The 12,894-nt window shown below is 36.3% G+C and overlaps 1 protein-coding gene across 12 annotated transcripts in view; it reads right to left on the bottom strand.

Moving 5' to 3' along the window:
* GPHN (gephyrin) overlaps positions 1–12,894 on the bottom strand; it is a 650,480-nt gene that overhangs the window by 360,413 nt on the left and 277,173 nt on the right. For all 12 annotated transcript variants that reach the window (XM_046008589.1, XM_046008590.1, XM_046008593.1 and 9 more), the window contains exon 3: positions 4,033–4,090. In XM_046008589.1, the coding sequence (XP_045864545.1) occupies positions 4,033–4,090 (58 nt within the window). The remainder of the gene's footprint in view (positions 1–4,032; positions 4,091–12,894) is intronic.

Raw genomic sequence — 12,894 nt, 5'->3', positions numbered from 1 at the left:
TATTCTGTGGGAGTGTGGGAGACTGAACAGCTTCCTGCTCAGCCCTGCCAATAAACACTACCAGAAGAGGGATTCAAAGTTTTGCCATCTGCCTCTGGGGAAGCAGGAATGAGGTGGAAGATTAGCTTCCTATTTGGTTCTGCTAAAACTGTGGGGCTGCTAAATAGTTTCCCCATTGTTACTGGGCTGGAGTAAGGTGAGTATTGCCAAACGTTTTTGTTCTGTTAGTCTACCCTTGTCCTGGGTCCTATGGCTTGAAGGACAAGCCTTCCTACGTGTTTTTTGTTTTGTTTTGTTTTGTCCGTGCCTGTTGGTGTTTCCAGATTGGGGTTTCATCAGTGTCCTTTTGAGATTAAATAGGAGACAAAAAGGAAACCCAGTTAACTCATTGCTGTGTTATTCCTCAAGTTCTGAAATCCTTAGAAAGTCTGATTTCTTCTTCCTACTGTCAGAGTCTTTCTATACTTGTTATTCTGTAATGTCCAGGAATTTTGAGTTATAAAAGAAAATATTGGGGAAGAATAAAACTACTGTTTCTTAGCTAGAACCACAAGTTTCCTCAGTAGGAATATTTTTGAAACTTGATAAACTTACTATAATATTATCTGGAGCAATTAATATATGAGCCAATAGTATTAAAAAATCCCCACAAACCTTTCTTACTATGTTAAGAAAAGCATTATAACCAAAACAGTATGGTGCTAGCAATGGGATAAACAGATCAATGAAACAAAAGTGCAGGAAAAGACAGACTTATGTATGTGCATGTGTGTATTCAGGCATATGAAGATTTAGTGTATGATAAATGAGGCCATTCAAACCAGTGGGAGACAAATTGCTTTTTTCAATAAATTGAGGTGGGAAAATAAAGATACCTTTGAAAAAAATTTTTTAAGTTTAGCCATCCCATATATAAAAACAAGTTTATCCCAATATAAATTATAGATAAAGAATTAATATTTAAATATTTCTATTTTAAATAAATACACCCAAGGTAGTAGTTTACCTGCCATAACGATGAGGAAAACAATTTGATTTCATACAGAAAAGTTGAAAACACACATTACTTAAAACTCGGGAATTCCTTTTCTCAGTATATACCTCAAAGAAACTCTTAAATAGGATGTTTTATAAGATTTTATACCATCATTTTTCATAATAGCTCCAAATGGAACTAAGGTAAAAGTCCATCAAGAGTAGGATGTTGGGGCACCTGGGTGGCTCAGTGGGTTAAGCCTCTGCCTTCAGCTCAGGTCATGATCTCAGGGTCCTGGGATTGAGTCCTGCATCGGGCTCTCTGCTTGGCAGGGAGCCTGCTTCCTCCTCTCTCTCTCTGCCTGCCTCTCTGCCTACTTGTGATCTCTCTCTCAGTCAAATAAATATATAAAATCTTAAAAAAAAAAAAAGAGTAGGATGTCTCACTAATTTGTGGCACAATGGAGTATTTTACAGCAAAAAACAAAAACAAAAACAGAACAAAACAACCCCCCGAAAATCTTAGCTATAGATAATTAATATGAATATGATATAGATAATGAATATGAATAAATCCCACAGTGCTGAACCAAAGAACTAAGGCACAAAAGAATGTATACACTGTGATTCAATTCATATAACACAAATTTTAATAGTAAGGGATGTGTATAAAAGTAAAACTAAATAAAATGAATGTGAAATAATAAAAACTCAGGATATTGGGTAGAACAGATGGTCATGATTGGGTCAGGAATGCATTTGTACTTTATCACTTTAACTTTTGCCCAAGCATCCACTATGTGGTGATTTATTATAATCAATCAGTAAATGCTTAATTCAAACTATGTATGAACTAAATAATAATTTCTGGTGCTAGAAATATTGTGAAGATTACCATACTTAGTAAAAACTGAATTATGTTCTATTAATCAATCATATTTTAATAATAAAAATACACATGCATATTTATTTCTACATGGTATATTGTAGATGTATTTCAAATTTAAACTCCATTGTACTATTCAGATAATTTTAAATTACTCAGTTATTTACCAACGAAAGTGAACATTATAAGCAGATGTTTCACATATCCTCCATACAAAACAAAAAGATTATGTCTGATTTCAGATGAAAATGCTAATGTCATCAAATAATGTTGATGAAATATTTTATAACAGGTTTTCTTCCAACGCTTTTGAAACAAGAATCAATTTCATATTTTTTCCTCAGGCTTCAAACTCTCTGAAGCTATTTTAGATATAATACCAGTAATTAATTTTAAAAAATCATACAGTAATATCATCCATGAGTCATGTTTTTTTGAAGGAATCTACTGAGGGATAACTCTTATAATTCTAGAATTTCAAAAAACACAATGAAAAATTACTTCTTTAGAGAAAACTCACTACAAAAAATAGTGTTTCTTCTAATTAATTAATAAAAAATGTATGAATCGTTTGGTTCTTGGATAGGTCAACAGTTTTGGTCTACTTTTATTACTTAACATAGCTTTTTTATGTGATTCCATTAACTAGGACGGCCTCAGGTAGTTTTTGGATAAGGACAAATTCCAACATCAATTGGAAGATAAAATTATCTTTCTTCTGAGGTTCTGGATGATTTAACCGATGACTTAATGGGTATTTGGTTATCTGAGAGGGACCTCAAATAAGTTCAAAGCTTACCCTCTTTATTCTCAAACTTATTCCTTCTCTTATATCTCCTCAAAAGTTAATAGCAACACAAGCTGGACTGGACCTAAGGTTTCTCTAAACCAAAGTATTATATGAACTTATATCAAGTTGGAATGGGTCTTTTGACACTCCTGGCTTATTTTTTTCCTGCTAGAATATAATTATTGGATTAATTTCTGATTGGCTATATAGGACACCAGGCATATTGAAACTAATACTGTATTACATAATAAAGACCAATGACATTAACTTATTTGAAAATAATGTGAGCAAATGAAATTATTGACTAAAATTTGAATCTATTGAACTTGATTTTGGAAAGGCTGACTAAATCAGCTTGATGATTTGTTTGGATCTTTAAATGTCATTGTTAACAATTCAACTCAGTATTGTTATCCTTAACTATTGCTTTTCAGTTGTTAAATTTTATTTATATAATATATAATAAGTTCAGTTCTTATTAGATTATAAATTGCTCCTGGGGAAGGGCCACATGATATGCCAGAAGACTAACAGTCCATAGGATTGAATAAAATGTTAAAAACAGAAAAATGCAGACTATGTAATTTTCAAAGAGTAAAGTCAAGTATTCATTTAATGTATAAATTTTAAATTGCCAATTTGCAATTGTAAATACTGTGTTTTCAGTGGAACCAGAAAATATTTTCTAGAAGACTGGTATTTATAATTGGTGAAAGCTTACAGGGAAAATAAATTAAAACAAGACAGAAAGATAATCCATTATGCACACTAATGCTTATATATAATGTTTCTTATGTAGATTTTCAATGAATTTCACACGGCTCGGGTCATGATCTCGGGGTCCTGGGATCGAGCCCCGCGTCGGGCTCTCTGCTCGGCGGGAAGCCTGCTTCCTCCTCTCTCTCTCTGCCTGCCTCTCTGCCTACTTGTGATCTCTCTCTGTGTGTCAAATAAATAAATAAAATCTTTAAAAAAAAAGATTTTATTTATTTATTATTTGACAGATAGAGATCACAAGTAGGCAGAGGCAGACAGAGAGAGAGGGGGAAGCAGGCTCCCTGCTGAGCAGAGAGTCCAATGGGGGGCTTGATCCCGTGACCCTGAGATCATGACAGGCAGAGGCTTAACCCACTGAGCCACCCAGGTGCCCCGAAGTGTTCCTTTTTGATCTTCCAAGAAATTTTCATAGAAATGCACTGACAAGGGTAATTGAAATCTGATGAGGATTATTTTATGTTTTTTAACTCAAATGGGATAACTGTGACTTAAATGAAGTCCCAACACACCCAAAGATTAAATAGTGTAAAGAAAAAGCAATGCTTCCCCCACCTACCCGGCGAGATACTAAGTCTTCTAAGAGATGAAAAATGGCATACTATACCTTGATTTCTTCTATTTCATCTGGTACTATCTTGTATGCTGATATAGTCCCACCCAACCTGAAATTAGGAAAAGAAAATATTCTCAAAACCATGGTGGTGTATATTTATGGAGTATTTCTGCCATTAGCATCAGAATGCCACCAATAATTGTCCATTGCCCACCCCAATGACCATAGAGTAAAAACAACATTTTTATGCTTAAGTTTACCACATATTTCTTAAAAAGAGGTGGATAATGAATGACTACCAAAAGAGGAAACATTAAGTTATATTTCTAACTACAAACTTCTCTTATATCATTTTATTATTAAAAAGCACTTTTAATAGTGCTTTTACTATTACACCACTTTTACTGATGGATTCTGTCACAAGTAAGATGCAGCAAGAACAAATAAGAGACATGGTATTTGCCTTCGTGGTTTGCTTTTAATAGAATTTACTTTTTAGAGTAGTTTTGAATTTACAGAAAAATTGAGTACAAAGTAAAGAGATCTATTTCCTGGATGCTCCACCAGTCTTCCTTCCAGATGTTATTAACATCTTATATCTCTCATTATATATATATAATTCATTATATATATAACTCATTATATAACTCATGTTGTACATGAGCATGAGTTACAATTGATGAGCTAAAAATGATTTTGTTTCTCTTCAAAAAGAATTTAAACAAGCAGTTGAAGTGATATGTGTGTGTCCAGCACTGTCCAAGGAAAAGAGATGAGTGTTTAAGGGTTACAACTTAATCCCTAAAATATGATGTTGCCTTAAGGCAGTGAGGTCATTACTGCCATGGTCACCTGTTTGAATTTTTTTTTTTTTTAAGAAAATAGCTAAGAATTATGTAACACTTACTATTTGCCAGACATGTCATATATTACCTAAATTAATTCTTAACAACTGTTGCCATTGTAAAAATTGGGATTTGATACACAGAATGATTCAGTAATTTTCACAAGTAATTGAAGGAAGGAACTGAAATGCACTTTAAGTGCAAAATATATACCAAATTAAAAGTAATTACTGTAAAAAAGGCTAATTTAAAAGTACCAAACACATTCTAAAATAATATGGTGGACATATTGAGTCAAATTATATTTTTAAAATTAACTTCATCTATTTCTTTTAGTTTTTAAAATGTGACTACAAAAAATTTTTAAATCAAACAGCTTGCATTTGTGACTAGTATCATGTATCTATCTATCAGATAAGTACTCTAAGCTCTTAAACACCAAGATTACCTACCTACCATTACTTAAATATAGTGCTTAAAAAGGAACTTTCTGACCACTTATTTGGCTTTATAAATACTTCAGTATCAGAAAAGAGAGTATCTGTCTAAGATAGTGGAGTAGTAGAAGACCTTAGTTTAGTCTGGCCCTAGGAATGCACATAAATAGCTATCAAATCATTCTGAACACCTGCAAACTCAACCAGAGATCTAAAAATAGATCTTAAAAATACAAAAGTGTCCACGTTCTGCAAGGTAGGAGATACAGAGAAGTGTATTCAAGGAGATTTATGGTAAGATAAACTGAGGGCTACCCTCCTCCTGGAGGGAGCCTCCAGAAGCTGGCACCATAAGTGATACAGCAGCAGAATGCAAAATCAGAACTTTCAGAAGTCTGCTCTGGTGAGGGATCTCCCTGCCTGAAAAGCACTCAGATGGCAAAATAGGGTGAAATCCTAGGTGGGATAGTGTAGTCTCAGGATCCTTGGGGTCACAGGAAGACAGTGGGGAGGCGGTGGTGCTTGGGTACGGAAGAGTTACCAGACATTGGAGCAAGGGAGCCGGGTACACTCAGTGAGCCCAGGAGTGGGCTCTCAGCTCAAGGTTGCCATATACCACAGACCATGGCAAAACCAATGAGACATCCTACCCTGGGAGAAGCACACCGCAGGAGTCTGCTGGGTTTGGAGATTCCAAACAGGGTCACATGACTGAGACAGAAATGGTTGGACATAGCCTGGGTGAACACAGAATGCAGATGGTAGTCCAGGAAGACAGGAGTGATTGACTGCATTTACCCCAGGGTGCACTGAGAAGTGGGGCCCAGAGCTCTCAGCTCTGGACTAGAGATTGGGAGGCCACCATTGTCTTTCTCATTCTCTAAAGCTGTGCTGGAAAACCTGCAGGGAACAAAAGCCACAAAAAGCAATCTGGAACAGATTACTTAGCCTGGCCCCTGGCAAGGGTGATAAAATTCCACCCCAACGTGTGTGCGGTGTGGGGGCACTAGAGGATCACCACAACAGGAATCTCCCTCAGAAGATCAGCAGGAAGATCCAGCCCAAACCATCATTTAGAACTGCAAAACTCCAGTGCTAGGGGAATTTTTCATACAGAATTCATTATTTTTTTTTCTCTCCATGGTTCTTTGGTCTTTCAATTTTAATTTTTTCTTCTATTTATTTATTGCTGGGCTTCAAAGTTGATTCAAAATCCACAAATCAATCAATGTGATATACTACGTAAATAAAAGAAAGGACAAGAACCATAGGATCCTCTCAATAGATGCAGAAAAAGCATTTGACAAAGTGCAGCAAACTTTCCTGATTAAAACTCTTCACAAGGTAGAGATAGAAGGAACATACCTTGATAGCATAAAAGCCATATATGAAAAGCCAACAGTGATTATCATTCTCAATTGGGAAAAACAGAGCTTTTCCCTAAGGTCAGGAACACAGGGGATGTCCACTCTCACCACTGATGTTCAACATAGTACTGGAAGTCCTAGCCTCAGCAATCAGACAACAAAAAGAAATAAAAAGCATCCAAATCAACAAAGAAGTCAAACCCTGATTCTTTGTAGATGACATGATACCCTGTGTGGAAAACCCAAAAGACTTCACCCCAAAATTTCTAGAACTCATACAGGAATTCAGCAACATGGCAGGATATAAAATCAATGCACAGGAATCGGTTGTATTCTATACACTAACAATGAGACAGAAGAAAGAGAAATTAAGGAGTCGATCCCATTTACAATTGTACCAAAACCTGTGAGATACCTAGGAATAAACCTAAACAAAGAGGCAAAGGTTCTGTACTCAGAAAACGATTTCTTTCCTGAAATTGAGGAAGACACAAAGAAATGGAAAAATGTTCCATGCTCCTGGATTGGAAGTACAAATATCGTTAAAATGTCTATGCTACCTACCTATACACTCAATGCAATCCCTATCAAAACACCATCAGCTTTTCTCACAGAGCTGTAACAAATAATTCTGAAATTTGTATGGAACCAGAAAAGACCCCAAATAGCAAAGGAATGTTGAAAAAGAGAAGTTCCAAAGCTGGAGGCATCACAATACTGGACTTAATATGGTCACCTCAAAAGTTACTGAAAAATAAGCTTTTGCAACCAAGTATCTCATCCTAGATTTAAAAATAAAACAAACTGCTTGTTAACTTAAAAAGAAAGAAAGAAAGAAAGAAAGAAAGAAAGAAAGAAAGAAAGAAAAGAGTATCACAAATAAGGCACTTACATATTTAGATACTTTGGGATATTTCTTGTCTTAAATATAAATTGATAAATGACATTTTGGTTTCCATTATAAAACAACCTAATTCAGCCAAATGAAGTTCATTAAAAACTGCACATTTAAACTCTTTAATATTATTATTTATCCTTGCTAATGGAAATAGTATTCAAACCTTGATTTGAGAATTACTTCCTAGATTGAAAGTGCTGTGATTGAATGATGAAAACACTAATGGTATTTAACTTAATTCATATTATACAACATATAGAAATGATGTAGTAAGTAAGACCACAGTAAGATAAACAGCAAGAGGGCTAGATGTTACTAAAATGAAAAATTATATAACTATCTATAAGAGGTTTCAAGTAGGCATTTTCACTTTCAATTATTAAATTTGTAAATTAAAAGCTGATATTGTTGGGATATAAATAAGAAAATTAGAGCAAAAAACTATTGAAAACTTAAGGACTTCAATTTTCCATCTTGCAAATAATGAGTTAGTCATTTTATTCTTTGAGTTTATGTTATTTAATAGATATAAACCAGGGAATGAGAATTCAAAGAAATCATAGTCTTAAAATAGAAGCAGACTGAGTAAACAAATACCTGTAATATAATGCATTAAGGTATCACATTAGAACTGGGCAGAAGTTGAAAGTTTGAAATTATTTCACAATAAAGAGTATTTTAAAATTATCTATCATTATAAAATAAACTAGTAATAGGACAGTCTATAACAACTGCTAAATAAGTGGCATGGTAGAGTACAGAAATAGTCTATATTTGTTAGTACAGTAATGATTCAAAGATGCAATTGTGATAATGTTTGACTTATGGAAGAAGAAATAAAAACAAAATTGCTATGATAAACTTCAATTCTTTTTTTTTAAAGATTTTATTTATTTATTTGAGAGAGAGAGAGAGATTGAAAGAGAATGAGAGGGGAGAAGATCAGAGGGAGAAGCAGACTCCCCATGGAGCTGGGAGCCTGATGTGGGACTCGATCCAGGGACTCCAGGATCATGGCCAGAGCTGAAGGCAGTCGCTTAACCAACTGAGCCACCCAGGCAGCCCCTAAACTTCAAATCTATTGCAATAAAAAATTCATTTTCTCTTTACTAATGCTGACTACCAGTGCCTGAAATATTGCCTTTCTGAAATCCCAACCGAGGGAAGGTAGGCTTCCAGATTAGTATTCTTACATCAACTTCCAGTCAATCATAATGGTTTTAACTGTTAAAAAGGTAGGTAAAGGGAGGAGGAATTAAGATGGTGGAGGAGGAGTGCCTGGGTGCCTCAGTTAAAGGCCTCTTTTCAGCTCAGGTCATGATTCTGGGTCCTGGGATCAAGCCTGGTGCTGCATAAGGCTCCCTGCTCAGTGGGGAGACTGCTTCTCCCTCTCCCTCTGTCCTCCCCCTTCACTTGAGTGTTCTCTCTTTCTCTCTCTCTCTCACTCACACTCACTCTCTGTCTCTCTGTCTCTCAAATAAAGTGAAAAAAAAAAAAAAAAAAAAAAGACCGTGGAGGAATAGGGGGACTCTAAGCTTGTCTTGTCCCTTAAATACAACTACACAGTTACCAACTCATTCTGAATACCCGAGAAATCAACCGACTGATCGCATGTATGAGAAAGCAACTGCTACACGTCTACAAGTAGAAAGGCGACCTCTGCTGGGAGGTAGGAGGTGAGGAGACCTAGATCCAGTGTGATACAGCTAGGGTAAAGTAGCAAGATGGAAATCTGCTTAAGGAGGATCCCGCAAAGTACTACAAGTAGTGGAGTGCAAAATCAGAACTTGTAGAAGTCTGCTACAGTAGGGGACATGCCTGGCTTAAAGATGCTGAGGTGGCAAAATTCCAGGTACGAGGGCATGATCTCAGGATCTCCTGGGTTGAAGGAATGTGTGGCGCCTAAGTGTGGCACTCTTCCCAGGCAAAAGAGTATGAAGTAGTCTGAGAATGGTGAGTCTATGTGCCAGCTTTCTTCTCTGTGTTGCCATAAACCATGAACTGCTGTGTGATTGTGCAATCACTCTCCTGGGGTGTAGTGGGCAAAAGAACAAGCCTGGCAAGACCCTCCTTGGGAGGAATGGTGGGATCCCACCTCAAAAGCCCTTAAAATTTGTTGGAATTTTGAAACTCAGTTGCATGCCTGAGATAAAAGGCTCAGACACAGGCAGGGTGAACACAGAGTTCTGATAGAAACCAGGGAGACAAGAGTGATTGGATTTCTGTGAGGACTCACTGAAGAGTGGGTGATAGAAATTATCATCTCCAGGGCTAGACAGCAGGGTGAATGCCATACTCAACCTGCTGATCAGTGCTGAAAGCCTTTCACAGAGTAAAACACTACCACCTAGTGGAGTTCAGAGCTGCATACACAAAGCCCTACACCCTGGAGGCACATTTCCACAAAATCAGGTCCACCTGATAATCAGCACAACAGGCCCTTCCTCTAGAAGAACAGCACAAACAACTCAATCGCACCAATTAACTGATCACAGAGGACTTTAGCTCTAGGGAAAAAATGGTATCCAGTATTTACTGTTTCTTTATTCTTTACTCTTTTATTTTTTTTGTTATTTTCTTATTTTTTCAATTTTTAATTCTAATTTTTATTTGTGTATATAGTTAATACATATGTGTTCTTTTTCAGTCGCCTTTCAACATATGTCATATGGATATATGTATTTTTTTTCTCCCTTATTTTGGGGATCTAGTTTCTTTTAATAAGCAGATGAAAACACACCAAGGATCTAGTTTTGTTTTGTTGTTGTTGTTTTTTCTTTCTTCTTTTCTTTTCTGGACAAAAATCTTGAGATGGAGAAATTCACCCCAAAAGAAAGAACAGGAGATAGTACTTACAATCAGGGATTTAATCAAAACTGATATAAGTAAGATGTCTGAACTAGAATTTAAAACAGTGATTCTAAAGATACTAGCTGGGCTCGAAAAAAGACCATAGAAGACACTATAGCATCCCTTGTTATAGAGATAAAAGAACTAAACTCTAGCTAGGCTGAGATTAAAAAAAAATGCTATAACTGAGATACAGTCCTGGGTGGAGACCATATAAATGAAAATTAATGAAGCAGAAAAGTAAATCAGTGATAAAGAAGATAAAATTTTGGAAAATAATAATGCTGAAAAGAAGAGGGAAAGAAAACTATTAGATAACAAAGGCAGATTTAGGGGACTCAACAAAACCATAAAGCAAATAATATCCATACCATAGAAGTTCCAGAAAAAGAGCAGGAAAAGGAGTCAGAAGGTATATTTGCAGAAATTATGGCTCTTTCCCTAATCTGAGGAAAGAAACAGGCACTCAAGTCCAAGAGGCACAGAGAACTCCCCTCCAAACCAACAAAAACATGGGGCACTAGGGTGGCTCAGTCGTTAAGTGTCTGCCTTCAGCTCAGTTCTTGAATCCAGAGTCCTGGGATCGAACCCCACGTAGGGCTCCCTGCTCAGTGGGAAGCCTGCTTCTCCCTTTTCCACTCCCCCTGCTTGTGTTCCAAATGGCAAGGTTTCATTCATTTTGATGGCTAATATTCCAGTGTGTGTTTGTATGTGCATGTAGCGCATCTTTATCCATTGATCTGTTGGTGGACATCTGGACTCTTTCCAAGTTTTGGCTATTATGGACATTGCTGCTATAAACAGTGTGGTGCGGGTGTGCCTTTGGATCACTATTTTTTGCATCCTCTGGATAAATATCTACCACGGCAATTGCTGGGTTGTACCGCAGTTCTATTTTTAAATTTTTGAGAAACCTCCATAGTGTTTTTCCAGAGTAGCTGCACCAATTTGCATTCCCACCAATAGTGTAAGAGGGTTTCCCTTTTTCTGAATCCTCCTCAACATCTGTTGTTAATTGAATTGTTAATTTTATCCATTCTGACTGGTATGAGTTGGTATCTCATTGTGGTTTTGATTTGTATTTCCCTGATGACAAGTGATGTTGAGCATTTTTTCATGTGTCTACCAGCCATTTGTATGTCTTCTTTGGAGAAATCTTTGCTCATGTCTTCTGCCCATTTCTTGACTGGATTATTTGTCCTCTGGATGTTCAGTTTGAAAAGTTCCTTATAGATTTGGATACTAGCCCTTTAATTGTTATGTCATTTGCAAATATCTTCTGCCATTCTGGAGGCTGCCTTTCAGTTGTGTTGTTTCCTTTGCTGTGCAAAACCTTTTTATTCTGATGAAGCCCCAATAGGTCATTTTTGCTGATGTTTCCCTTGCCTCAGCGAATTATTAAGCTTTTCCAAAAACATGTTTTCTTGTTGACAAAAATTGGGATAGTACTTTAAAAATATCTTTTACAGCTTTTTATCCCTTTCACTCACTAAATTTTTATACATTGTTCTATGTCCTAAATGTCATATTAAGTGCTGGGACAGAGTGGAATAAAATCAGCAGACATGGTTTCTATTCTAATACAGTGCCAATTTGCTGCAATGTTTTTCAAACTCTGGACCAAATATGGAGGTGGCCTATAAATTTGTTAACAATTATTAAAATAGAAATGTCTAGCAAGAAGTTTCTGTGGCCAAAGTAGTAGAGATTACTGCTTGTGTTCTCCTCTAGGATTTTGATGGATTCCTGTCTCATATTTAGGTCTTTCATCCATTTTGAATTTATTTTTTATGTGATGTAAAAAAGTGGTCCAGTTTCATTCTTCTGCATGCATGTGGCTGTCCAGTTTTCCCAACAGTGTTTGTTGAAGAGACCCCCCCCCCATTGGCTATTCTTTCCTGCTTTGTTGCAGATTAGTTGGTGATAGGGTCAAGGGTCCATTTCTGGGTTCTCTATTCTGTTCCACGACCTGTGTGTGTCTGTTTTTGTGCCAATACCATATTGTCTTGATGACTACGGCTTTGTAAAAGAGCTTGAAGTCTGGAATTGTGATGCCTCTGGGTTTTGTTTTCTTCTTCAATTCCTTTGGCAATCTGGTTCCATACAAATTTCAGGATTATTGGCTCCAACTCTGTAAAAAATGCTGGTGTTATTTTGATACAGATGGCACTGAATGTGTAGATTGTTTGGGTAGTTTAGACATTTTAACAATGTTTGTTCTCCCAGTCCAAGAGCATGGAATGTTTTTCCATTTCTTTGTGTCTTCCTCAATTTCTTTCATAAGTGTCAGACTACTGATCTTTTACGTCTGGTTAGGTTTATTCCTTAGGTATCTTATAGTTTTGGGTGCAACTGCAAATGGGATTGACTCCTTAATTTCTCTTTCTTCTGTTTCATTGTTGGTATATACAAATGCAACAGACTTCTGTGCATTGATTTTATATCCTGCAACTTTGCTGAATTCCTGATCAGTTCTAGATTTTTTGCTGGAGTCGTTTGGGTTTTCTATATAGAAT

The sequence above is a fragment of the Meles meles genome, chromosome 6, assembly GCF_922984935.1.
Source record: "Meles meles chromosome 6, mMelMel3.1 paternal haplotype, whole genome shotgun sequence".
Lineage (NCBI taxonomy): Eukaryota > Metazoa > Chordata > Mammalia > Carnivora > Mustelidae > Meles > Meles meles.
The sequence above is the reverse complement of the archived record's forward strand: the minus strand, read 5'-3'. Positions and strand labels throughout refer to the sequence as shown.